The 27,552-nt window shown below is 38.8% G+C and overlaps 1 protein-coding gene across 2 annotated transcripts in view; it reads right to left on the bottom strand.

Annotated features, from left to right (window-relative positions):
* The window catches only part of ARHGAP10 (Rho GTPase activating protein 10), a 138,609-nt gene that overhangs the window by 20,160 nt on the left and 90,897 nt on the right, over positions 1-27,552 (bottom strand). For both annotated transcript variants that reach the window (XR_010439900.1, XM_064711238.1), the window contains exon 19: positions 14,626-14,776. Coding sequence is in view for 1 of the 2 variants with exons in the window: in XM_064711238.1 (XP_064567308.1) it covers positions 14,626-14,776 (151 nt within the window). In the remaining variant the exon portion in view is untranslated. The remainder of the gene's footprint in view (positions 1-14,625; positions 14,777-27,552) is intronic.

Here is a 27,552-nt window from a genome sequence, read left to right as displayed (position 1 = left end):
CAATTTCCCCCCACTGTTCTCACCAGGCTTTCTTCTCATGCAACATGTGTTGTGTTCCCAGTCCCTTTTCAGTTGTGTTTTATGTGAATGAAATGCTAAATTTTGGGGAGGTGTTTTTAGACAAAGGTAACACTTATGATAAGAAAACAGTTTAGGCTATGCGCATTTGCACATCTCCCTAAAAACAGTCTCTAAAGATAATTTAACATACATTTGAGGAAATGAGTGCTCTCAAATACAATAAGAACAGTCTTTTTAAACATGAAACAATGACATTTAGAAAGGTCAGAATAAGCAAGAGATCTCTAACAAACACACAATACCCAAAAATGTTACTTTTATTACTCCTTTCTAATGGTGTTATTTTAAGAGAGTTCACTGTATTCTGATCTACTTGTTTTCTTAGGCTAATCTTAGGATATCACTTGAGAGGCAACATATTCAACATATTCAAATATGATTGATTAGGAAAACATTAAAGGAATAGCATTCCTATCCCAAGAACCATAAGATAAAGTTACCTCTGTGTCACAGAGGTCACTGCAAACCATGCTGACACATCAAGCCAAACAGCACATTCTTCACTGAAAAGCTCACCTTCACCCACATAGCCTTTTCCTTTCAATCTTTATTTTTTAAACATCAGCTGTACATTTCATAAATCTGAAAGGAGGTGCATGAAATGAGGATGTTTGCAAGCATTAAAGTATCCAGCACAGCTAAGCCAGCAGTCTCAAATGGGGCCTGTAGCTGTTTTCAATATATTAATATTTAACAGTAATAAGGATCAATTCCAGCCACCCTTTACAAGGCTCCCTGCATCCCTTCCTCCATCCATCTTACTCCCTGTAGCACTCATGAACACAACCCATAAGCCTGCCAAATAACACCACCAGAAAAGGCTAGTGTGCATTAGATACCACTGTCTTCACCATCTTTGTAAAAGAGTTCTGCTCTTTTGGGGCCAAAAGTTTTTGGGGAAAGAAAATTAACAACTATGTCCTAACACAGCATCAAAACAATACAATCAAAAGCTGTTCAAGTATCATGCTGTCTTAACAAGTTATATGTCCCATACATAGTAATATACAAGATGAAGTCCTGTACAACATTACTTTCTATTTCTAAATTAATTAGCATCTGCTCAGGGAACAACTGAGCTTAACTCTATTCCATCAAGCTAAGCATTACTGTTGCAATAGTTTAATTTATGATTTTTTTCTTAATTAATGAAAAGTTCAACACCACAGCAAAACAAATGTGGACAATGAAAAGCCACCCCTGATGGAAAAAATCGGCCTCATAACTCTGTCACAGCCTCAATTTTTTCTGCTACAATAGCTCAGTTAGCAAAGCCCTCAGCTGCTTCCCCAGCCATCTCATCCTCACCCCCTCCCAGCAGCTCTGAGAGAACAACTTCCCTAGAGAGTAAAATGACATACAACTGAAAACAGTGAAATGATAAAAGTGATCATCTGGAAATTTCTCCCCAAGCAGCTGCTAATTTAAGGATCTAAATTAGCCCGTAGCACCAAAGTGTGATATGCTCTGAGGAGGAGAACATTACCTGGGAAAATGAGTCACTTGCACTGTGGCAATCCTGCTCACCTGGCACCTCCCCACTGCACCAAGGCCATGGTGCTGCTGCCACACATTTACATAACATGAGAATCACAGGAGTGTCAGGTAAAAACTAATTAATTACATCTAATTTGCACATGTACATGTCACAGTGATAAACATCTGAGAGATCAGACAGTGGTACTGCAACCTTACTTTCTGAATTCCTTAGAACTGGAGTTAAGTCCTTTTAATCCATCCCAATTTCCTTCCAAAGCAGTAGTAGTAGCACAGTCTATATTATCAAACAACATATACCATATCAGAAGGTCACATTTACCTTAACCATTCACTCAGCATTACTAAAACACATTTGAAAGGAATATTAATCTGGTTCTTAATATTACAAATATGACCAGCTCACAGCACCCCCTTATAGAATGCAGAGGATATTCTGTTGAATTGTTTCCCAGAACACACAAAAGAAGTTAAACCCCAAAACACTGAACACTTCAGTCACGCACAGCAGAGTCGACACTGGAGACTGTAGTATACAGGCAATTATGTTTGACATTATCTTAAATTAAACTGTGTGTTAAATCTTTCCTCAAATTTTACTTCTTCCTTCCTGAGCCAGTATTTTCTCACAGTCTGTACTGCACTGAACTCCCAAAACTAAGACTGGGTTTTGCACAGTAAAAACAAATCAGGTATTTAAACAGGAAAACGTCTGCTAAATTCTATGGGATTAAGTAAAAACCCTCTAAAAACATGTTCAAAGACACTTTACATTTCTGATGTCTTCAGTTATCTTCATTTTTAAAGTAAAACAATATTTTTATTCAGGAAGAGGCAATTCTGTATAACTGCAAATACAGATGACTAATGACCATCTAGCACATTTTCATTATTAGAAACAATATATGCTCCAAACCTAAATCCTCAAAATATAGGGTCATTGCTATGATTGCAACAGCACAAAGACCTCACCCTGTATATGTCAGTGCCAAAAGTTCTGCTAACTTAAGAAATTAAAGTAAGTCTTGCGCATGGCAGAGGCAACAGGACTGTGCCTCATTATCTCTTCATTCAGCTTAATAACCTGCCTTTGATTAATGCCCATTTCATATCGGGGTCAAACTACATCTTCCAAATAGTCATTGTCTGAAAACATCAGCAGATGATAAAGGGAATGAAGAATCAATTGGTTACTAATTAACAGACTTGCCAATCAATGCATGCACCTTCACTTTGTTAGGCTTTATTTTCAGGCATGACCCATGTAATATGCGCTACTAATTATTATATTGCCTTTCATATCAGGTTTCTGTGCTGTGTGACAGTATTTCAATGATCTCCTTTTTAAGTTTTACACCAAATCTCTTACTGGGAGGGATTTTGCAGCTTTGGAATCACATACCTGGTTTATAAAGCTGTTACAATTTCCCAGTGTTCTCTCTGAAGAGGCTACATCAGATGTGATTCTATGGGGTTTTGCTGTGGTTCCATCAGAATGACATTAAGCATTAATTCCACTGCTTACCCCTACTCATCAGTCCCATTTGTACATCCAGGGCTGGCATTTGTTTTAGCCATTAATCTAAATTAATAATATGATGTGTTGATTGGCCTCTGTGACCAACAGACTTAGGAGAGTCATTGTTTCTAAGGATGTGCTCCTTTCTGTAATTCTGGGCTATGTCTTCCCTCTAAAATCTGTACATTTGTTTCTCAATACAACTACACTTACTTTGTTTGAATGGGTGCAGCTTAGCACACAACCATAACCCTACTGCCTGTTATTATTTGCAAGTCACCTACCTTTGTCTCATGTGCATATATATTGTCAAAGATCTGTATTTACCTTTTTAAATACTGCTACATCATCAGCATTCCTCCAGTTGCTTCAAACTTCTTCAGCAAGCTACAAGATGTTTTAAAAATTAACATTGCCAAGCTATAGAACCTCATGACCAGAGACCTTTTTTCAGACAAGTTAGGTGACTTTGCATTATTCAAAATATTCACCTAGCAACAGACCTACCTGTGAACATCTATGTTTGATTACACATTGATTATCATAACTAAGTTCTTTTTCACACTTCTTCAGAACTTGTAACATACATTGACTTCTAGCTATTTCCCCATTTTCCACCCCCTTGCCCTTTTCCTGCAGTTTGCTTTGTAGAACCAGTAAAGACCCTAAACTGCTGAAAAGGAGACCTTAAAAGGAGACCTGCCTTTTAAGTTTTGACATGTTTTGTTTCTTCAAGTGCATGTTAAGGACATTGCTGGAACTGAATCAGCTTTATGGGTTTCCTTTTACCTCAGAAGTCAGGGGTTCCTAATATTGATAGTCTAGTATATTTTACCACTTCTCTCCTCTCACTCCTCTTTATCTCCAGCATTGTTCTCCAGTGAGCAGCACTGTCAGGTCTCCAACTCCTATGAAAAAGCTGACTGCCACATTGGGCTGACAGGTCTTTTCGAAGAGGAGCTCCAGAAACTTCCTACTCTTCTTTCCTACCACCTGAATTCTAATAAGCTCTTACCTTATAAAACATGCAAGATGTGACTGCCTTTAAAGCTCATTTATATTATTCTTTGAGCATACAGTCTGGTGTTCTTGGTGCCTTCACCTTCTCCTTCTAAAAATGTCAATCCCCCTCCTTTTTCTCTCATATTACACTCATTTTTGGGTGCCAAAGAGAGCCTGAACAGATGAAGGACATGAGGGTTCTCAGTACAAAAGCAGTAAGTCTATATGACATCTCACAAATTTCTGTCAACATTCCAGCCATCAACTCTTCACCTTCCCTTCGTCATATTTGTGGGAAGGCTCTGAGTGCCTTCAGCTTGGCCATCTTTCTAGAGCTGCCATCAAGTTGCTTCTACAATTCATGTCCCCATCCTACACAAATAGGTGTAAGATCCAATTTTACTATCAAGAGAGTTAAAACTTGTTTCACATTCTCACCACCTTTTGCATACTATTTAAATTTTTTGACTGCATGGATCCTTTTAAACTGTCATGTAAATGAACTTCTTGTTTCACTGATCTAATCACAACACTCATCCAAGCCTTTGAGCTTTCACTGTGCCTCTGCAACAGACACCCTCTGCTCTGCCTTTATGGCTGTTCATGGTTCAGACCAGCTCCATCTAGAAAATAATAAATATCTTAGGCTGATCCTAACAATTTACTGGTGTGTCTAGCTGGTACCTCTAACCCCTCAGTTTCTAACCCAAATATCCTCCTTCTTCCCCCCTTCCCTGCCTCATGTCACACTTTCTCATAATAACAGATACCCCCAAAGTACCAGCACAGACTCACACCTACCTCATATGCAGCAAATACATAAAACCCTCAATTCCTTCTGCTTTTTATGAGAAGGAACCTCAGATAGTAAAAGCTTTCAGACCCTCCTTACCAGAAATCTGAACTAAGCTTCTACCTAACTGAGCATGACATGTCTCCCCACTGCCTTTTTTTCTCCTTTTTCCATCTGGCTAGTCTAAGAATATTTTTTGTTGGCATCCAAAGTTGAAAAAAAAAACCCAAAATACTTTGGCAGTGTCAATAATCAGATCCTTACTTTACTCTGAGAATTCTAAATAAGAAAAAAAGCATTTGTATTAAGGACCATGAAAAGCACAGAGTTAACACTATCACACTTGCTTAAGAAACAGTTTTCTTCCAACTTCAGCTTAAGTAAACTAATGAATTACATGTTTTAATGTTAAAAGCAAGACTAATCTTTAATGTCAACAGTACAACCAATGTCTACAGTTTAAGGGTAACCAAAGAATGAGAACAGTTTATGAAAGAGAATTCTTCTGGAGTAAATGAGGAATATGTAACTGTTTCTGTTGAGATACACAGAATATACCAAACAGCAGGGTCATATATGTTTTAAATGTTCATTGCATGGACAAATCATGGTAAAATCATGTAAAAGAGGAGGATAAAATCCATTTCAACTTTGACACAAACAGTTGGAGTCATAGACAAGGCATGATGGGGACAATTACTGAGCAGAGTAAGTTAAAGATGCTGCAAAATCCCTGTTGCCACCCTCAAGTCTGCCATTTTCTGCATCAGGAGGTGGGGAAGCAGCAGCTGCACTCTGTGCAGCCACCCGTCCTCCCCCATCAGCATCACAGCTGCATCCCACTCTGAGACAGCAAACATTCCTTCCCCATAAATAGCTCATGTCCCACAATAATCCAGAAGTTCAACCAAGTAGAAAGTAGCTTTGCTCTTACATTAATTTATGGGTATATACTATATTTTCATTTTAATAGGAATCTCAGATTGGGGACAGAAAAAAATGTTGGTATCATAAATATCCTTGATCAAGCAAGTATTTAGTTCCACGTGTTAGATCTTCAGCATCTACAGAAAATAGACACAAAAAGCATAACCAAAGTTTCCTCACACAGTTAATAAATCTTTAAATGATCCCATGAAGTGATGTACCAACTAGTCTGGAAAGAATTCAGCCATTCCTGGAAAGCTAGAAGCAAGTCCATTGGAAAAAGTTTTCTGTGATAGTTATCAGAGGAATCTGCAGTCAAGAAGAGCCTTTTGTAGGTGCAGGGCTGCCCTCTTTATTCACTGTTTACTGTACCACTCATCCTGTGGTAGGGAAACACCAGGGGCACTCAGATATTCTTCTACTTCTTCCAACTTTAAAAAAGTTTTCTGAAGTAATGAAGCCAAGTCATCGGTTTCTCAGTAAATTAAGAAGCTGTGTACTTTCATTTGTCATGCCACTAAAACTGGTCAATTGTTTATTACCTCCAGACCACAGAATCTGCTTTTTTAAACAAGCAGTTTCCAAATCAAGGTGACAGTGTGATTGCAAGCTAATAGTGACCTATAATTTGGTTTAAAAAGTGACCATAGTGAATGCTAAAACTAAACAAGAGAATTATTTCAGTGCTCCTGAATAATGGGTATTTTGGAGGTCAGATTCCTGTAAAAACTCAGAAAAACAGATTTGTACTACCACATTCCATTATCCAAAAGTACCCATTAATAACCCAGAGTGTAGCAAAGCCTATACAAAACAGCCCTGCCCTGGTATGCAGTTAGTTCTTACATAAATTTAGACATAGAGACTCATCCAGCCTCAAGCCAGCAGAGCAAATGGACAGCAGACAACCCCCATTCCCATCAGTTTCATGCTGTCACACAGAACACATGCAGCAAGAATCTGATCCCTGCTCCAGCTACTTTTTTTCTCTCAGACAAAATAATTAACACAATTATTTGAGCTGACTACAGTTTTTCCTAGATAAAGACCAACTTTGATATATTTTTCAAATGTGTGCATGTAGCAGCATACATATGTTAGGCCCAAAGTAACTTTCCTGCAGCAAGGTTGTTTTCCCCAACTCCATAATGGTTCAGATACATCAGGAAAAGGAGGAAGCTGTGCTAGGCAGAATTTGCCTCAAGACTGGATGATGAAACTCAAGAATTGTAGCCAAAAGGGCCACAAGGTGTTTGAGTTGGGGTTAGGAAAGGGAAAGAAATGTGCTCATCTGCAAGTTAATTATAGGCAAGTGGAGTTTGGGGACCATCATCCTGTCCTGGCCTCCTCCTTTTTGATTTTTTTGTCCATTTCTAAAATGCAAAGTTCAATTTTTAACAAGCATCTTTCTAGAGACACACTTACCTGGTATCATTAAACAATTAACCTGTAAAAATTGAGCAATTATTTTAATGAATATCCCCATTACTGCCGGCCATCTTTCAAAATCAGAAGAAATACTGCTCAGATTATTTTACATCAATAAAATCCAAAAAACACATAGCCCTTCACTGAGCAATCTAAAACTAAAATGGGTAAAGAATCCCCATTTATTCCTCAAGCTGTGGAAAAACAGTTCAAGACAGTCACAGATACAATGTTGGGATGTTAATTAATTCACACAATTAAATTTTGAAACAACAGAAATCAGATACAAGCCTGCAGAGGGGTTCCTCTTTTGATTTGTGTACACCATGATAACAAGAGCAGTGTCTAAACTCAACAATTACTCATTTTTACCAGAGCTGGCTTGGCAGGAAACCACACATGATCTCCAGCCTTACCAGCCTGGCCAGATGCCAACCAATTTCATGGTTGAAAAATGCAATGATGAACTGAAGCTACTTCCTGAAAATCCTGACAAATACTAAGATAAACAGACTGTCCCACTGCTTCCATAGTTTTTTTGGTAGCACTGAGTTCGGGTTTCCACCAGTCCAGGTAACATTAACCTATGGTCCAGGTCTGTACTGAAACATACACGGGTGTTCCCTCTAGTTTAATCCATGAGAATGAGAACTGTGAAAAACCAGAGCAGATCAAGAAGGGGTACAATCACCAGGCCTAAAAGTTCCCTAAGTCAGAAGCACTTCTTAAATACCATCAAAAACTCCAAATCCATGAAAATATTATTCCATTTCCTTTTCTGTTTGGCTGGCAATTCAGGCACCAAGAATCTGGAAGATTTGTCTGTAAGGGTGCTTCCACCCCCAAAATGTAAGGTGTTCAAAAGCTCTTTCCCTGAGCTGTCAAACAGGGATAACATCATGCTGTTGTCTCCTTTTCTCTTGCTATTAAGCTTGCTTCACATACAGTTGCTTCCTATGACTTCTTAAAGGAAGTTTCTCACCAATAATTCCACAACCTCTCCACTGACAAGGACTAACTGCTACCACATTGTGTATCTGATGGGTCTCTCACAAGAAAGCCACTCTGAAATATTTTCACTGTGCTGCTGACACTTGCCTGTGCCTCCTTCCTCATTTTGTTCACCTCTCTCCTTTTGCCATAGGAGTGACTTCAGTAGAGGAATGGATCAAGCAGGATACCTATGGCTCGTTAAAAAAACTACAGAAAACAAGATAAGCAGCCCTTAGGGGAAGTTTTGTCAGTTGTTTCAATTGAACATCCAGGTGACAGGTTTGTTGATCTCCCCTAAGAACACCTTCAATCTCCCTGTTGGTTCAGCAAGTCACAAAAACAGCTGGGAAGGAAAGAAGTGACAGCAATGTGATTCACCTTGCACTAAGTGCCACTTTTAAAAGAAGAAAACAGAAAATTAGAGAGTAAAAGAAGAGCAGATAGGACAAAAACTTCCAGAAGCTAACAGGCCAACAAGAAGACATTTTTTTTCTGACTGAATCAAAAACACTGATAGAGTGGGAGCAAAACAAGAAGGGGAATATTTTCTAACTTGCATATCAGCCCTATAAAAAGTTCACCAGCTCTCCCTTGCAAGATCTCTACTATTCTTTGCACCAGTGAAGAGAAGCAAGAGCATGTGAGGAAACCCCTAATTCAGTGCAATGCATGTTCTCATCCATAGGAAGGTGGCTGAAGAGCTGAAGTCCTTGCTCTACTTACGCTCTTGTGTGCTGGGTGAAAGAATTTACTTTTACCAGTAGAGGTTGGCCAAGGCACAGCTGGCATGTAGTAAAGATATGTCAGTGACTTCCATGCCTGGGATTAATGGCTTTTAGCATGCCAAATTGGCCTTCTTACAGCATTATCTGCCCCTGTGTGTCTGTGTGCAGAAGGTAGAGAATTAAAGAGATGAAGGATTATTACAGGAGGTCAGAGATTTTTAATAATGTCTGGCCTCAAGGAAAGACTGATCCTGTTCCTTCTTTCAATTCAGATTCTAGTTTTAAGTCTACTCAAGTTCCCTGTCCCTGCCCCCTGACTCCTGTTCTATGCATGTGTGTGAACACGTGGATGTGTTTACTTTGAACATTTCTACAGCCTCTAGATTTCATACACTGAAAACAGACAAGCACTGGCAATGAAACTAAGGCAATTCTCACACCAGCCATGAAGATCTGATACACCTCATTCAACGAGATGTTAAAGTTATGAGATGTTTACTACATCATGACACAATTTTGATTTTTGCTAGCAGCACAGCAAAAAGATTACTCACAGGGATAAAATGACCAGATAATGTATACTGTGCATGCAAAGTATGCACCAAAATTATTCTGTATCTCTTAAAAAAAAATTTAAAAAGTACCTTCTGTGGACCCAAAGCTCTCCAAGCAGAAGTCAACTCTGATAGGAAAACAGGACCCACAATTACATAGGAAAAAGCTTTACCTTCATTGGCAGTAGCTCAAAAATACTTTTAAGTTTGTATAGCACACAGCCTACTTGGAGCCATCAGGTGGGAAAAGCTGTGATGAATCACATAGAATTGCAGGAGCTACTCTTGCAGCAAGATGAAATACAAACTGTCTGAAATTCCACATGGCAAACAACAGTCATCCTGATCTTCCCCTCATGACTAACATTGGTGCATTTATTTTGTGACAGCATAGCTGTGTTCTGCTCAGCTGTTAACAATAGCTTTGTAAGCAAGTGTTGCAGGGCCTTATGGCTTTTTGATATGCCTATGTAGCTGCTTTCCTTTCCATTTCCCCTACTACGTGCCAGGTTACAGAAACACTTCCAAGCAGCAAAGTCAGAAATAGAAAGAGTTCAAGGCCAGGTTTCACACCTGCAACCTTGCAATTCTGGGCTGTTTCAGCCCTGAAGACCAGTCTCATAAGTCCAAGGCTTCCTCTAACATCCAGGTTTTCTGTTCAGTAATTCCAAATGAAGTTTATGATTTTTTACTTGTGTTTGGGGCAGGAAGGGATGGGGGAGGAGTAGGGAGAGGGAATATTGCTAAGTAGCCATTACATGCATCACATTTACACTGATAAAGTAATTTAATTGAATGACACAGTAATTCATGGAAATTAATTTATCACCGAAATTAAGACACTGTCTCACTCCAATCCCCACCAAAAAATCAAGACCAGCTACTTCTATTCAACACTAAAATACCATTCATAACTGTGTCCTGAAATACTTCAAAGCGCAGTATAAGTTAGCACAAAGTTTTGAAGGGTTAAGTAGCTGTTCTAATTTCTATTTCTTTTCAAATTCTGCAGAAGAATCTGTTTTCTACATCACTATAAATATAGTATTTAATTTACAGCAGCAGCAGCAGGCTATCAAAAACACTCTATATGATTGCAGAGTGAGGGGATAGGACACAAATGCCCTAAAAAAAGAACAACGCAGCCCTCCTTCAACACTAATGTGCTATGTCCATGTATGCGCCAAGGAGAAATTTTGGCACCTAGAGAGTTTTAGAAGAGAATAAGGCATCAGCAGGCCCTGTGGTTTAAGATGTATATTCTGGTTTAGAAAACAAGTTGTTCTGTCATTGGACAAAGTGCTACACATGACCCATTTCTTGACTCCAGGTGTGACTTATGCAACTTGTGCTGATTCTCTGCTCAATCTGGATGGGCTGCATTACACAGCCTACCTTACACAGGACTTTTCTTCCCATATTGCTCTAACAGCCCTGCAAAAGTGGTTTAATAATCTCTAAGTCTCTGGCACTGAAAATACAAGAAAAAGAATGCATCAAACAAACAAAAGAAATCCCAAACCTGTTGCATTTGCTACGAGACAAGAAAGGTACATTAAAATTTAAATAAAATTGCAAGGGAACAAAATTTTAAATCTGCATTGCCCTCTAGGAGAAATGTAAACAGCAATCTCCTCTGATAGATGCTGACTGCCCAAATGGAAAATAAAGATCCTATGACATGTTTAGAATGGGATAAACAACTTCCAGTTCTAGCTAACAGTCTTTCCCTGTCTGCATAGAGAGACAGAGAGGCAATGAAAAGTCATTTATACATAGCTGAGACTGTAAGTCACAGGAGTTTTTTCACTGCTATTCACTGTAAAGTTCATTCAGATAGTGAGGGGGAAAGAAGAAAGCAATCTCTATAGATTAAAAAAAACCAAACCCAAATAAAAAAAAAGAAAAAAACCCAAAATTTAAAACCATTAAAAACCCAAAACCAAACCAAATCAAACAAGCAAACCAAAATCAAAACCAACCCACCACTAAAAAACAAATCCCAAATCTTCGTTTAGAATAGAAGGCCAAAAAACACGGGAAATGGTCTTAATGTAAATCTCAGACAAATCTGCATTTTGCTGAAATAAGAACTTTGGGTCTAGGCCACATATGAAAGTAGCTCCGAGTTCCCCATTAGGTACAGTTCTACTTAAGAAACTAGGATGTCAAAAAACTTCAGTGAAAATTTAGTACTTGGCTTACCACAGAGCAAAGAAGAAAGAAGTTGAAAGAAAAACAGACAGCATCATCTGTGATACAAGTTGGTCTTTCAGGAAACAAAGATCCTCATGGTAGTAAATACAATCCTTGAATTGTTTGCAAATAGGTTTAATCATCTAATTGCCATGTACAAGGAAGGAAAATCTATGCACTATCAGAATTCAGTACAGCTAATTACTCGAAGGCAAAATAAAGATTTTTATCAAACGCAGTGTGTGTTCTTCAGCTATTATATCTATCAATATTTATATATCTTACAGCCCTTTCTGGGTGGTTGCTGCATACATTTTCTGTGCAGTCAAGAAGCTTCTCGAATGCTAACGTGCTTTTAAAAAGAAACCTGGCCTGAACCCTGCATTTCCAATTCAAGCAGTGGATTCTGAAGCCTGTTAACTCCCTGGAGCAGCTGATAGCTAAAGACTTGTTTCCGCTTTTCTAACAATTTCCTGGTTTGCATAACAATCCTAAAAGAAATACACTCGAGAAGTTTTCCAGCACAGAGAGATTTTGTCTCCGACATAGTTCTAGTTTCAAGGCATAGAGAATATTTATATACAATTACCATAACTTTAGAGATATATTTGTCTACAAATATATTTACATATAAATATGTATCAGCTGCTTGTTTAAAACAAGATTATGATAATTTTGCCATATCCAGGAAATACAAAACACTGGCTTGTGCCTGGTGCTTAACTCATGCCATTGTGAATGAGGGGGGGCGGGGGGGAGGGAAGGGGTTTAATGTTTAATTTCCTGTTAAAAACACACACAGGATAAAATCTTCCAAAGAGCAGTTATAAAACATGCATTTGTTAGCCAAGAAACTAGGTAAATATGGAATGAAGCCCAGGCTCACTTCTATGCCTTCACCCCCTCTGCAAAGAAGAAAGCAACTGAAGGCCACAGAGTGTGTTTGGAGGCACTGAGCTCTACTCAAGGACTAGATAATTCATGAGCCTGGCTGATGCACAGAGCCTGCAGCCACTGGGGCAGTGGCTCAGAGCGTGCAGTGACACAGCTGGGCTCCAGGCACTGCATGTGCATGCCCAAGAGCCATTGTCCCAACCACTGCCCACTGTCCTGACACAGCGGGCTGCTCAACAAGGAAAAGAGCCATCAGCATGTGGCCAGCAGCTACCTACAGCCTGAGGATCCTGCTACCCTTGGTAGAGGCTTTACAGACCACAGAGGGTATTTTTTCAGCAGTTACAAGGGGAAATGTTATTGCCAGATCCCACCGAAATTTCACCTGCAGCAGTTCACTATGGTTTTAATACGTACCATGATGTACTAGGCTATTCTGCAGTTCAGCCCACTACAAATCCCAGACAAGCACCAAGGTTCTGCATGAAATAGAACTATTACAGCCTTTAACATCCCAGATCTTAGCCAAGATGCCCAAATTAGACAAGAATATGGACTGCATTTTGGCAAAATAGAATCTTTATAACAGTTTTCAACAGTAACACTGTATTTTTGGCTCTCAGAATAAAAACAACCCACCAAGTGCTTTTTGTCTGCAGTGTTTGGGTCAAAGTCAAGTCCTCAGTGTGCACCTTGCTCCATGGAGTTTGAGAAGCTGTGGTACATCTTGGGTCCTGCTAGGATTCACATTCAAAATAAGATGTGAGCAGCTCTGTGAGTGGCTTCAGTTTGCCTTTGTTTTGCAGATGAAAATAAATTTATTATTGCAGATGTAGCTCAAGAGCTTTCTTAGCTTTTGGGAGCATATTATTCAAATTAACACATCTTAAGCTTTTTAAGCAGACACCCCTAAACATCTTCTAGTCAAGGCATTTAGTTTCACATTTGATGCAAGAAAAGACAGACACAGACTTTGTATCTCTCTGGTGAATCAAATCTGATAGCAGGAATGCTGAATTTCTTGCTGACTCTTTGCAAAACTGGCTTTGAAACTATAAACAGTCCTGAGTTTATTTCTAAAAGCTGCACTTAACAGCTGTCATAGGTATTTGTGTTCTTGTCTTATGAAACCAACCACTGTTAACCACTAATTTCGTGACAGTTCACCAGTGAATCTCTTACTACTGCATGATTCCAAAACCTTTCTGTTTATTTTCACTTGTTGTAACTGGACTTTGTGCCCTGATCCCATGGCTCTTCATGTGAAAAGACAATTGGCAAAAAACATTAGGAGAGAGAAAAGGAATAGGGTGGAGGAAAACTGTAACACAAAATGAGCCCTGACTTGCCTCCTCAGTACTGTACATACCCCCAAGCAATGAAATTTCAGGAAAATGATTTTGGTTCTGGCCAACAGTCAGAATACATAAGATGTTATTATAAACCCTTTGCCTCACTGTACGTTGCTACTGCAGACTCCATGCAAAAGGAAGACTCTTCTTTTTTTTTCCATTGCTTTTCAGTGGTAAGGCAAGTTGACAAGTATTTACTGCTAGTTACAGCAAGGTATTAAAGATACAAGTGAAGTAGTGGTATTCTCCAGTGCAGTGGTGACCTGAGCCTTTAATCCAGATGAATTTAACTGTAAAGTGCATTAGCTCTTCTCATAAAAGATTTGCTTTAATTTTAGTTCTCTCTCCATTTATCTTATGGCTGTGTAATCTTCAGTAGAGGTCAAAGAGATTTCCCCAAAGAAACAGGAGCTGCTTCTTTTTTAGAGAAGAAAAGCATATTTAAAACAGTCCGTCCTACTTTTAACCATAAGTCACAGGACAGTACTCCCTGCTGTCCTCTCTCTGCAGCTCTCCTTGCTTCTTTGCATGTTCCAAAGCAATTAAAGCAGCGTGCATGTGCATCCACACATGTATACAAATGAAACATGAAATGAAAACACCTCCTGGAGATAGGATACACAGCCCATCTGATGCAGGACTGAAATTACTACTAACATCTTACCATCATCCAACTCCAGGCAGAGATTGTAAACAGCCAGAGGCCTCTTAATACGCTGTCCTTGTCTTCTTGACTGCCTTGGTGGGGCATTTGGAGGAGATACTGACATAGAGATTGGCTCAGGGAAAGTAGCATCAGGCAGGGTTTTGAAAATCTGCAATCAAGAACACAAAGGGTGTTAATTATTTATCATGACGAGCAACCTGTGCAATGCAACTGAAAACCATTATCAAACAACATTTGTTTTGGATTTCATTCAAAGCAGACAGGAGCCAAAAAATCCATTCCTTCAAGTTTGGGAGTATGCCGTGGGTTTTTAATGAGTGCTTTAAAAATAAATAAATAAATAGATAGATAAATATAATATGGAAATAACCAATAGCACTGTCTACCCATTAACCAAGCTGCCAATCAGTTAATTCAAACTTAAAACATTTGTAGCCACACTTACCAGCTAGGATGGAGGGGAAGGAGAAAATGAAAGATACTAACTTAGGAACCAGTAACCAAAATGCTTTATAGCTTTAGCTAGAACCTGTAATGTTTCCAGAGTACCCATTTTAATTTTCAAAGCTTGCAATAGCATTATATCAGCCATTTTAATTAAAGAAACACCACATTCCTGAAGAAAGCAAGGGGAAAACTTTGTGGGCAGGGGTTTTTAATGAGAAATACCATAGTAACAAACCACGTGATAATTTATTCTGTTAACTATTCCATATTGAGATAATTTTACATTAAATACTGACATTCACAAAGATGCATATAAAAAGGATTGCATTTGCTGTCATCCTTTTATCTTTTGAGTCACAACCATCAGCATATCCCCACTCCACACAAAACGCCACGTCATTTCTCTCTGAATTAACCAACAACAGATTCACTGTACCTGATAGCACTTTAACTGCCACATGAAGGGGACAGTCCAACAGTGCTGACTAACTACTATAAATTATCAGTGTGCTGGCATGCAATTTACCAGCAGCTTTCTACAAGCAATCATGGCATGGACAAATTGGCTTCATATGTATTTCAGCAAAGACAAAGCAGCAGATAAAGAAAAACACAAACAGGAGCTGTGTCAGAAAACTCCTGTGTCTGTACAGCACCTCACAGCAATGCAACACAGTGATATAACAAGATGTAATGAAACAGTGTATGATGTTCTGTGCTCTGCAACTTTATAATATTTACTACAAGGACAAGTGGCGGAGGAGAGCTGTAATCAATATTTAAGGGGAAGCTTTCTATAAAGTAGAAATTCATGCAGAAACTATAAAGGGACAACACAGATAACACATTTCTGGATAATACCAGCATGTGCCAGGTGCAGTGTGACACTAAAAGCCAGACAGGGTGAGAAATAATGCCATAAGCATCCTGTAGTAAGGCACTCAAAACACCATGTTAAAAGTACCAGAGACCCTAAATGCCATCATATCCTGGCCTGTTAACCCTGAATATTAACATGTGGGAAGAAGATGACCCAAGATCCTAGGGATGCATTGACTTACAGACATGTAATCATCACTTTTGTATTGGCAGGTAAAAGGCTGTGCTGGTACAAAATAATCAAGAAAGGACATATTCCATGAAAACAGTGAAGAAATTATCATATTCCCAAAACTGGGAAGCAGTGCACATATGATGTGCACAGGAAAGCTTCAGTGGAAACATTACTTTCCTTTCCAGTAAGTGAATGTTGCCATGGGGGAGGTAAAAATGTTCTAATTGTAAGTTCCCCCTCACAGCATTAGGAAAACTGTCTCCCCGTCCTTCACATGCCTACGAACAAGGGACTACGAGAGAGAGCCAAGACAGCGCCTCTCTAAAAACAAAATGTTTACAAAGAAGAGAAGAAGCTGTCCAACCTGGTTCTCCCCAGCACAGACACAGCAGCACTCTCAGGCAGTGACAAGGCTCTAGTTGTGCTCAGAGTTCTAAAGCCATTTCTTAAAACATGATGCAATACATAATAGTGAAATCTGATGTGCACCTCCATGGCACTTGGCTAACAGTACCACACTGCCCCCTTATGTGTAAATACAGGGCTAGATTGAGCAGGTTTAGGGATAAATATTTGCTTCTGAAACATTCAAAGGTACCAAAACTTGAAATGCCATCTTTTCCATGGACTAAGCATTGCATTTGGGCTCCCTGGCAAACAACTCTCTGCCAAGAGGTTTCAGCATGTTGTTTGCTATGCCACATTCCACAGCTGTGTTTATTTCTACAGCCATATCCACAGATCTCTGCTGAAATCAGTGGTGGTGAGAAGAACAAGTATTTCCCAGGAGTACTTCATAGGAGATGAGCGTTCCTGTGTGCTTCTAGGTGGCTTGTAGAGGTGGCTGAGAATTTCTTCAGTGTTTTTTACTAGTCTCTCACAAATATTGTAATATACTCTTTTAAAACTATTATCATGAGAAATTAGGAGTCGCAAAGGCAAAAGACAAAAAGACTTTTTGCTCTTTGAAGCAGTTCATAGTTGTGTTCATCCCTACTTTGGTATCGTTTTACGCCTTTTTATTAGGAAAACAAAATCCAGCCCAGCCCTAACTAGACATTTTTCAGCAGCAAGCAACGTCTTTCTGTTGTAGGCCAAAGACTCAGATCATACTACAGTTTCGCAAAGGAGAGCATCTGAAAAGCAAGCAGAACATCAACCTCCACCTTCAGAAGTGCACATACAGCACTCATCTTTCTTGCTTTATTTTCTCTTAAATAGACAAATGTGTTTCATCATGGTTTGGATATTTGTCTGCTGCACTGACAGAAGCACTGCTAGGTCTGCCTGAGAACTGAGGGAATGGAGAGCTGCTTTATTTAAGCTGTGGGGAGAAATGCTGGTTTTGGTTTTATTCAAATTTGCTTCTAATCTTTTAACTATTTAAACATCACTGAAGATAAATGTTTCATGGCTAATAAAAGGTGCCAGCTGTGAGTGACCTGTTGTCAGAAGCCCAATGCATGCACACAGAGGACTGAATTCAACACCTCACACACACACACACACACACGATATGAACACCTGAAATGGCCCCAGCAGCGCTGTGTGCTGGCTGACTTGCACAAAAGCATGTCCTGGGACCACAGGTGAGCAAGTTTACGAGTACTGTCCTGCCCTACAAGCAGCTGCTATCAGTTGCATGGCAAGGCAATCACACATATCTAGTTGGAGGGAAACTCTCCCGAGGAAGAACAGATTGGAATGTGCTATTTAAGAGATGATTGCTTTGCTGCTCAAAAAACCACACCCCCTGAAGGTCAGATCTACCACTATCACTCATCTGGACTGCAGAAGTCACCACAGCTTAGACTAATTCCTGTAATAAAGACAAGAGCGAGGTGTGCTCATTGAATTACATCATTCTAGAAGCGATAAAAATATACTAAGCCAACCTCAAAGTTTAAAGATTTCACAGTTTTTTGACACTGTGGTCAAACTGCATGAGATTTATAGACTGTCAGTTCTCTACAATTTAGTTCTCAAAAGCTCTGGTATCCTGCTATTGACCTACCTGGGAGTAAACTCTGAAGCTAAATGTAACAATTTACACTTGGGAGAAGACTAATATATGTAGCACTCAAAATTTTAATCCAGCAACAAATCCCTCTGTTAGTCAGTCCCAGTTAGTCCACTACTGTAAATGCTTCTCTAGGTCTGATCTTATATGAAAGTAAAATTTCAAAGTGCACACCAAATGAACCAGAGGATGAATCTCGGAACCTGCAGCGTAAACGTTACAACAGAAAAGATGAAACTCTGGTGGATCAATTTAAAACTCTGGTAAGTCTGACCTATTTCTCTCTCTATGTAGGAGTATAAAATGGATGCTTTACAAGCCTAAACAAACCACAAACCATCTTGGGCATACAGCACTAATAACAGTTCTGTCTAGAGCAGTGAGCCCAAGATCATCCCTACACAGAGCCATTCCAATTCCTAAATCTGTGTCCCACAGTGTCTATGGCAGCATTTCTTCAGAGTAATGAGCCAAATTCAACATATTATCGTACTGTATTCTACCAGCAGATCCACATGGCAGCAACCCAAGCAATTTTGCCAGATTCCCCTTAATCTGCAACAACAGTGTTAGACTCTAGATCCTGAGCTCTTACGAGAACTGATTTTAGATACTGAGAAAACCCATGGCTGGGAGGATTCACCTTGGCCTATTCCACAAGTTTATGACTAGATGTATAGCTGTACATGGAAATGCAGATTAGATTCTGCTGCTACAAGAGAATACTGATCTGTTCATTCTGGTCTCAAGCAGAACTAATTAATGAATTTCAGTATGTTTGCCAGGAATTACTTGAGGAAAAGACCCAGACATCAGGTCATCTCTGTCTGCTTTGTTTCACTGGGGTAATTAAAATTTCCTCTAAAAATCAGTGGGAAGCAAACAGCAAGGACAGAACGGGGTGAAAAAGAGGGGAGAAAAAACTGGAGGTTTAGTAATAGAAGTGAAGATAAACTTATAAGAAATCAGTGAGATAAGAAATCAGTGAGATTTCTTATAAGAAAGCAGTGCCATGGTTTTGTTTCAAGAAAAAACCCCTATCACTCTCATAACACCAAGCATCCAGAACATGCATCTATATCCTTGGAATACACAAAGACAAACCAGAGCACCAAAAGTCACTGTGTAATGCAAGGGAAGCTAGAACATGCAAGGTTATTCCAAATTCTTTGGAATTCCACTAGTGGGATAGGCTTCACTACTACATTAATATGTTGTGGAGAAGAGTATTTCTCATGATAAGAACAACATACATTTCTATTTGGGCAATTCCCCTAAAATTCCAATTTGATTTGCCATTGTTAAATAAAAGATACAAACACAGACACTTCCACTAATGTTCATTGAATACTATAAAACATAATCTAGCTGTGGCACATGTACTGCTCTCCCCTTACACATTTTATCCCTAAGGTACTCCTTGCATTTCCATGACAACTGGCTATCATATATGCTGATCAAAGAATATTTTATACAGTAGCAGTTAATGGGATAGTGCAAGAGGAGCTGATCACCATGGTCCTTCCTTGACTTAGCTTTGTTTCAATGTAAGGCAAGCCCAATTCAGGTTAAACCCAGCAATCTGCACAAAACCAAAAATCATATATATTTATTAGAGACAAAAAACACAAAAAATGGCAACAGTCTTTGTGGTTCACAGTTGTGCTCTTACTCAGAATAATTTTCAACATTTTTTTCCTCTTAGGATAATGAAGACAGTGATCATACCCTGCTTTCTGCCATTTTCTGAAACCAAAGCAATGAGGTCTTTTATGTCAAATTACCATTTTACTGTAGATATAAGAATTTCAGAAATTGCAAGGTGAAAACAAGCATCCTAAAACACTACTACAATAGTTCAGCCACTAATTATAACCACTAACCACTAATTGCACACTAATTGTAATCCATTTTTTAACAGCAAAAACCACATTCAATAAAATGAAAAGTTCTAGGGCTTTTATTCCCTATTTGAAGGGATTACAGAAGCTAATTGGAGTTATTAAAAGTTTAATCACAATAGAAGTTACAAAATATCAATTTCTAGAGTGCAAGGACAAAAGTTTTATTTCAAAACTGATTTCTGCACCAATTCTAATAATTTTATACAATTTCCAGAGTACTGAAATCTTTTTTAAAAATATCCTTTGTTATTGTAGTTTCTTACTAGTTCATATTTTTACTTTTCTATGGACAATGTTAGATCAACATGTTACATTCCTGGCTTTAATCAAAATATCTATTTCTTTTTCATGTTCACAAACACAATTCAATAAAGGAATTCTTGATATCGAAACAGAATATGTGTTCAGTGTACAAAATGTAATTAAAGTTGATTATTTCTAAAATTAATATTCAATATTTTTTAAAAGTTTACAAAATTCTCCAAGAAAAATTATCAACAACTTAATCAGAATTCTTAAATAACTTACCTCCCAGATGTTACCATCATGTCCACTCCAATACAGATGTGCCTGCCTCAAATTAGCTATCCTGTCTTTTGCACTTCAACACTTGTATACTGTGAAGTATGATTTGCTGTGCACTGCCTTCTGAGAGAGTGCACAAGGTGCAGATTTTCTGAGGCTTTGGAGGCTTGAATTCAGCTACAAACCACAAAATACATTTATATGCTATTCACAACCATTGTATTGGTGGGTGGGGGGTAGAATCAGATCTAGAGCTGAAAACTACCTGTGGCTCAGTCTCTAGAGGGCCACCAACCAGAGCCCATCAATAATGCCCTTGTTGCTGCCTGGCACACACTGTTGAATTGCAGTGCAACAGTGGATGCAGCCTGGAAAGGAACCAGGTGTACGTCAAAACAAGAAACAGGAATCATCCCTGGCTGTGAGCCAAACCACAAAGCTCTCTAAATAAATAAATTAAAATTGAATCTATCCAAGGCAGTCTTTTCTTCATTGCAGAGATATTATTTGCTGAGCCCATCTGCCTGGCAGCCGGACCACCCCTAACTAAATGAAACATTGCTTATAGGGATTTGTGGACACTGTGAGCCTCAATCTCCTTCTGACTGGAGTATCTGCTATCTCCTCTTCTTATACAAAAACAACTAGAGATCTATACAATCTGTAAACTACAAGAGTGACAAAGAACCCAGGAAGTTTCAGACAGACCTGATGTATCAGTAGACTCTAATAATTAGTCACTCATCTGCCCTGATTGCCTTGAACTGCATAGTTCAAGTTTTGGGATGAAAGGAAGAACCTAAAAGGCCTGCAAACACAACATTACAGTCCAGAGGACAGCTGCAAAGGAGGGGGGAAAAAAAAGAAAACCATACCAAGGTTAAGAACGCACGTCCTTTGATGGCTGGCAAATTCTGAGTTTGTTGAGTCAGCCTTTCTAAAAGTAGCACTGATACAAAGACTGCAGCTCCACCATATCACATCACACTCCACCTTTAACAATTCATGAGAAGAACACTCCTGATGCAGCCCATTCACTGCTAACAACCACTCCATTTCAGCCATCGAGGGAAAGGAGAGAGTTAACCACATACCAGGCTGGGAATACCTCCACGTTTGCCCACTGCACCAGCAGGAACAGCAGGTTCACCTTCTCTTCTGTGCTCACCTACTCTAACTCACACCAAGGAGAGTATTCTAAAAAGGTTACCTTTCCCTGTTACACATAAGAGCTATGTATATCTTGTTTAGATACAAGAACTACTTAAAATAGCAGAGAAACGCCTCAAAAATTAAAAGATTGAATAGTCAATCTAATTACCTTGATTTCTAAAACATTACACACTTCTCAAAAGAAAATAATGCAGAAGGAGAATGTTTGCATGTATTTTCTTTTACAAAGAGTGTGAGAAGCCCTAAGAAGATGAAAGATGGCACTTGGAAACCTAAGTCAAGACCCGGCAAAAACAACAACTATGGCCAAACAGAGCACAGGTATCTCCCCTTCATTTGCGATAAATATATATATGTAAAAACATATATATACATGCGCATATACACACAAGACCACCATTGCATATCTATATATATACATCTATTTTACTGCAGATTTTATGAACAGATAATTGAGTATAAAAACCCACATTTTACCCCCTACCACACTGTCACCAAGCAAATCATCAGAATGAAATTACAAGATCTTCAAGATTATTGCAAATGACATGGCTCCAACTGCAGCCAACCTTGCAGCCTCACCAGCATTTTCTTTTTCACAGATATCCTTCCTGCCATTACAAGGATTTATACTATCATTGCTTTTTCAAGTATTTTTTGCTCATTGTTTTTGTTAAAATACATTTTTTACCTTTCATTATGACTATAGGCTCTTTGGAGATAAAGAACACGCTGTTCTATTGTGTGTCTAAATGAAATATTGAAGCTTTATTAGTGCAAGAAGCATGCACTTGAAAATATTGGAAATAAAAGTATTATCAGCTGACTGCCACGTATTTTCAATACAAAAATATTTAATGGTTTGAAATATACTAGCCCTTCTGGTAAGGCAAAAGCTTTCTAGAATTCCAAAGAGTACATGCAAAACACATTATGTCACACAGTTTCTGCACAAGAATTTACTTTTTAAACTTTTCAGAAGCACAACAACTTTTCCCCCCTTCAAGTCCCTTGCAATATTTTACAGAATATTTTCTTTTACTAACAAGATTTTATTTAAGAACATCCATTTTGGCAGTCTCCATAAGGACTTCTCCCTTGCTGCCTCCTCCATACATGCAAGCACAGCACCCTGACCATCAAGACTGAAGCAAATATTAGTCACTTGAATTCCACTCCATCATCCTTTCCCTTTACTTACTTAGGAATATTGCTTGTGGGCAGCACAAGATGACATCTCTATCACTTTGTAATTTTGTATGAAGGCAAGGAAGGTTCCCTCAAATTAACTGTAAATAAGGTAGGCAAATCAAGAAGTCAGAAATCTATATAACTATTTCTATGCACCATGTGTTTGTAGCACAGCATCTCAGCAGGTCTCTTCGACCCCGAGATCATGACTTTTGTTTTGATTTTCTTTATTAATATAATATGATTTCTCACAGTGCATGTTCTGTTTCTTTTGGACCAGTCTAGCAGCATACCAATCCAAGTATTGATCCAGACTGCCTCTAATATCATCAACTGCAGTCACAAACGTGAGCAGAGACTTGATATTCAGTCTTCTTACTATGCATAGACCACATTTAGAAAACTGGAGTTTTTTAAACAACAACAAAAAATATTTGCAGTCCATTAACCACCACATGTATGTGTCTTACATGGAAGGGCTTTATGCTATCTACAGGGCAGAGAAAGGATTTAAAGAGTTTGCTCACTCTGCAGTGGAACAAAAGAGCTGCTCTGACTCCTACTAGAACTTCTTTGTTGTGTCTGTTGCCCTTTCTGCTTGAGACTCAGCCAATGATTAAGACATGTAATTAGAATTAAGCTCACAAACAGTTTCAATGACACTTCTGATTAGTTACATGCTTCAAGTTCAGCACGTGCTGAATACCCTCCTGAATACCCTCACGTGTTTTTACCACAATGTGGTAATGGAGATATTTTAATGTCATTTTCCCCCCTCCAAGTCCAACGTTTGTTGACTTGAGAAACATTCACCTTGTGGAGGTTTCAAATTGCTGCACCACAGCGAACCACCATAATTGCACTGCACTGCTTCTTGGACCTGCTTTGCAGCCAAAGGTAACGCAACAGGAAAGCTGAAACAAACCCCCTTCAGTAACTCTCATGTGTCCCTTCAAAAGATCTGCTCTGTTGCCAAAAAACAGTATTAAGTTTATGTGGTGGTGTGGCATTCCACCCTGAAAAGCATTTACCTGCAACAGAGCTGCTGGATTGCCAAGGGGACACTGTGCTGCTTCATGCTCTAAAACAAACTGAGCTCACCCGCTTCCATTCCTTCTGTCTCACCAATATTGCATGCATTATGCACTGTAATACATTTTACGACAAGATTTTTCAAGGATTACTACATGAAGTTGATGCTGGCTTAAGAGCTCAGTAGTATTAAATTCTTCTCTTCCTTTTCTAGTTTAAAAAAGAAATCATGAAAGCGCCCAAAGTATGGGGGGAAAAAAAAGTATTTCATTAAAGAGATTCCCCTTAAAACTATTTTCAACATATCAAAGCTAAGCCAAAGACATTTTGTCTAAAATATGTAAAATCTTTCCCCTTCATAGAAAGATTGATAGAGAAAAGGTATCTGCCCTATATATAGGAAATACTGAGCTTTTCAGCTCGAGTATCTTTGAGATAATTTTGCCCATAGATTGTTTGAATTTGAGAAAAAGGTATCTTTTACAAAGCCTATTCCCTTTCCTCAGATTCTGGTCTTCAGGTCTCCAGAAGGAACTTCTAGGTCCAGCCCCTTGCTTTTTTCCTTTTAATTTTCTTTCATTGTAACCTTAATTTCTTTCTGTTTTTATAATCTTGCTATTTGTACTCACTATTCTTTCCTCCCCCATATGCTGGTTTAAATATTCCAGTCCCACTGAGATTTTTATTCCAACCTCCTCCCTCATCTTCTTTCATTTCTTAGACTTTTTTTTATCCTGGTGCCTTTTTTTTCCTTCTTAAAATAATATTCAGGGAATTGAGAAACCAAAATGGTTCACATTAGCACTGAGGCATCTCTAAATGGCAAATAAACAAGCCCTTTGAATAGTGACATTCACTCCAACAATATACTCTACAAACACTATAACAAACAGCAAGATAAATGTGCATGCTCTTCATGCTGCCATGGCATGATGGACCAACCTTCTTCCTCACCACAAGTCAGAGAAAAGACCAGAAGAGCTAAAATGTCCAAAATCTCCAATCTGTTAAGCCCATGGGAAGAAAAACTAATTGAAACCCTTGAAACTCATTTGGAGGAGGCAAAGAAGTGAAATCAAAACTTTTTCTTTGGGCCAAGTTCTAATGACTAAGACTTGTCATTAGAAGATTACCTAAAGGCCAAGATTGCTCCTGGCACTGTACAAGCACAGCTGCAGTCAGCTCCTGAGATTGGTACCTCAAAGCAAAATAAACATAATGATGAGACATAAACATGAATTCCTTGATGCTTCTTTAGTGAAGGGAAAAACACAGGACACAAAATCTGGCTATCCTTCCCCCATCTGGCTGTCCTTTCCCTATAGCCATAGGACAGAAGCAAAGCAAGACATTTTATGGGTCTAATTATCCTCTGGATTGTCCTTGCTTCCACAGCAGGTGGTTCTGACAGTCCTGAGTAAAATATCTCAGCTGGGGTCTAGATTTTGTCTTTTTCTTTCAAAGCAGAGATCTGCTTGTGCAGCTCACCCTCTAAGTGGGCACTGTGAAATCTCTGCCTGAGAGAGACCTGCCTAGAACTGACAAAAGCTAAGCAATTCCCTCCCTGATGCTCTTCCATCCCTTCCTACGCTTAATCATTGTGTAATTCTAATGCCATTTAAGCAACACATCAGGCTGTATGGTCTGGCTTCAGTGTTCCAATCTCAGCATTTTGCAAAACATCCCCTCCTCAACACACTATAATTGGTTCACAGACATGAACTGGATGTACATATGCAGCCTACAAACAATGTGGAAGTAGCACTGACTGGTTTCTAACCAGGAGGATGTACATATCAACAAAGCTTAAAAAAAAAAACAAAAAAAAAAAAAACAAAAAAAAACCAAAAAAAACAACAACAACAACAACAACAACAAAAAAAACCAAACAAAAAAAAAACACAAAAAAACCAAAACCAAACAACAACAACAAACAACAACAAACAAACAAGCAAAAAAAACACAACCCCCCCCCCAAAAAAAAACAACAAAAAAACAATACAAGCTTATTTACTAAGCATGATACTCTTATGGCAAGTCATTGTGTTCAGGTTTCCACACATTCACTGCACAGAAATTCTCTAATTAGAACAAAAAGTGATGATACTGGAATGACTGCACCAGGATTTCAATGCCAGCAACCCAATTATGTGTCCTAAAAATGAACAGAGATTCTTGTTCAATAAAGCTATCCACAAAACACATAATGGGAATTGAGGGAATTTAAAAATATTTGAGGAATCCTAACCATTTTTTACCATTCTGCCTACTAGGTTTCTGTATTTATACCAGAAGTGCTGATGGCTCCTGCTTCTACAGTTGGAAAGTTTGTTGGTCCTTTCCTTGGCTACAGGGGAAAAGAAATGCCTCTCTGCAGAGTACCAGAGCTGGAAATTACATATGCACCGAGTGTGAAGGGTCAGTGCACCTCCATCTTGACTCCATCATTCTTCTACAATTCCAAACTTTGCTCCTATTAGCAGAAGCCATTAAAAATTAGCAGAGTTGGAGTAGTGGCTCAACAAAATATTAAAATATTTTAACCCACAACCAGTGACATTTCCTAGGACTTCACCAAGGCTATAAATAAAAATATCTAATGCAAGACTCTCAGAAAGTCTGAAATGCATAGAAATTTAAAATAACAACATAAAATGAACATTAGACTGGCAATGACCTTGCTTGCCTTTAAAAGTAGGTCCTTGGTCTGCCTTAAACGAAGAAATGTCACTTGTAAAAGCAGCATACTCAGTCGGACTATAAAATTTTTGCAATGCCTCAACACACCTCTGCATTGCCTTTGTTATAAACACACAGAGGTCACACTTGGGGCTGCCTTCCATTTTGGAAGCAGGTCTGGAATGGGAGAGGTTGCTGCAGGCAGACCACTGATGACAAGTTCACTGTTAGAATTGGCAGTGAAATGACAGAAATCCCTTAAAAAAATTATACCCTTCTAGTTCTAAAGAAGGCATAAAACCAAGAAATTATGGAAAACGAGGCAGTATTATACTGATGTACTTTCCATTCCTCGCTTCTCCACATTTGCAGAGGAGCAAGAAAGGCCACTAATGTCTCAAATGTAAAACTGATGTCCAATTTTAATAGACATGTGACTGAGCTGGCATGAGAATAGGATGGTGCTAATCTGTGGTGATTTGAATAAACACAACTCAACCTCCACATGTTATTAAAACATCCTGGCTCTGCTTGCTCTCTCTCGACTTCCTTTAATTTGTGTGGTCACCTCAATAGCTTTAAAATCATGAGCTCAACTGCAAGGTTTACTTTCATTTCTAAGATCCAAAATTAATACCATGGCTTACAGCTCTTGGAATATTTATTGCTTAGAACTTGAGCCACATGTGCAGCCCAGTATTTTTCCAACAGAACAATGCCATATCTGCTCAGTGTGCGTGTGAGGACAGCATTATACCCTAAGTCAACTAAGCCAACAAAACCCACCATGTGGACACAGCTATGCCAACAGCAGCTTTGCCCAGCCTGTATCAATCAGGGAGGGAGCATAATTACATTGTCAGAAAAGCCTGAAACATATATTATTTAGAGTAGATAAC

The sequence above is a fragment of the Zonotrichia leucophrys genome, chromosome 4, assembly GCF_028769735.1.
Source record: "Zonotrichia leucophrys gambelii isolate GWCS_2022_RI chromosome 4, RI_Zleu_2.0, whole genome shotgun sequence".
Lineage (NCBI taxonomy): Eukaryota > Metazoa > Chordata > Aves > Passeriformes > Passerellidae > Zonotrichia > Zonotrichia leucophrys.
This window is presented reverse-complemented; position numbering and strand designations above follow the sequence as displayed.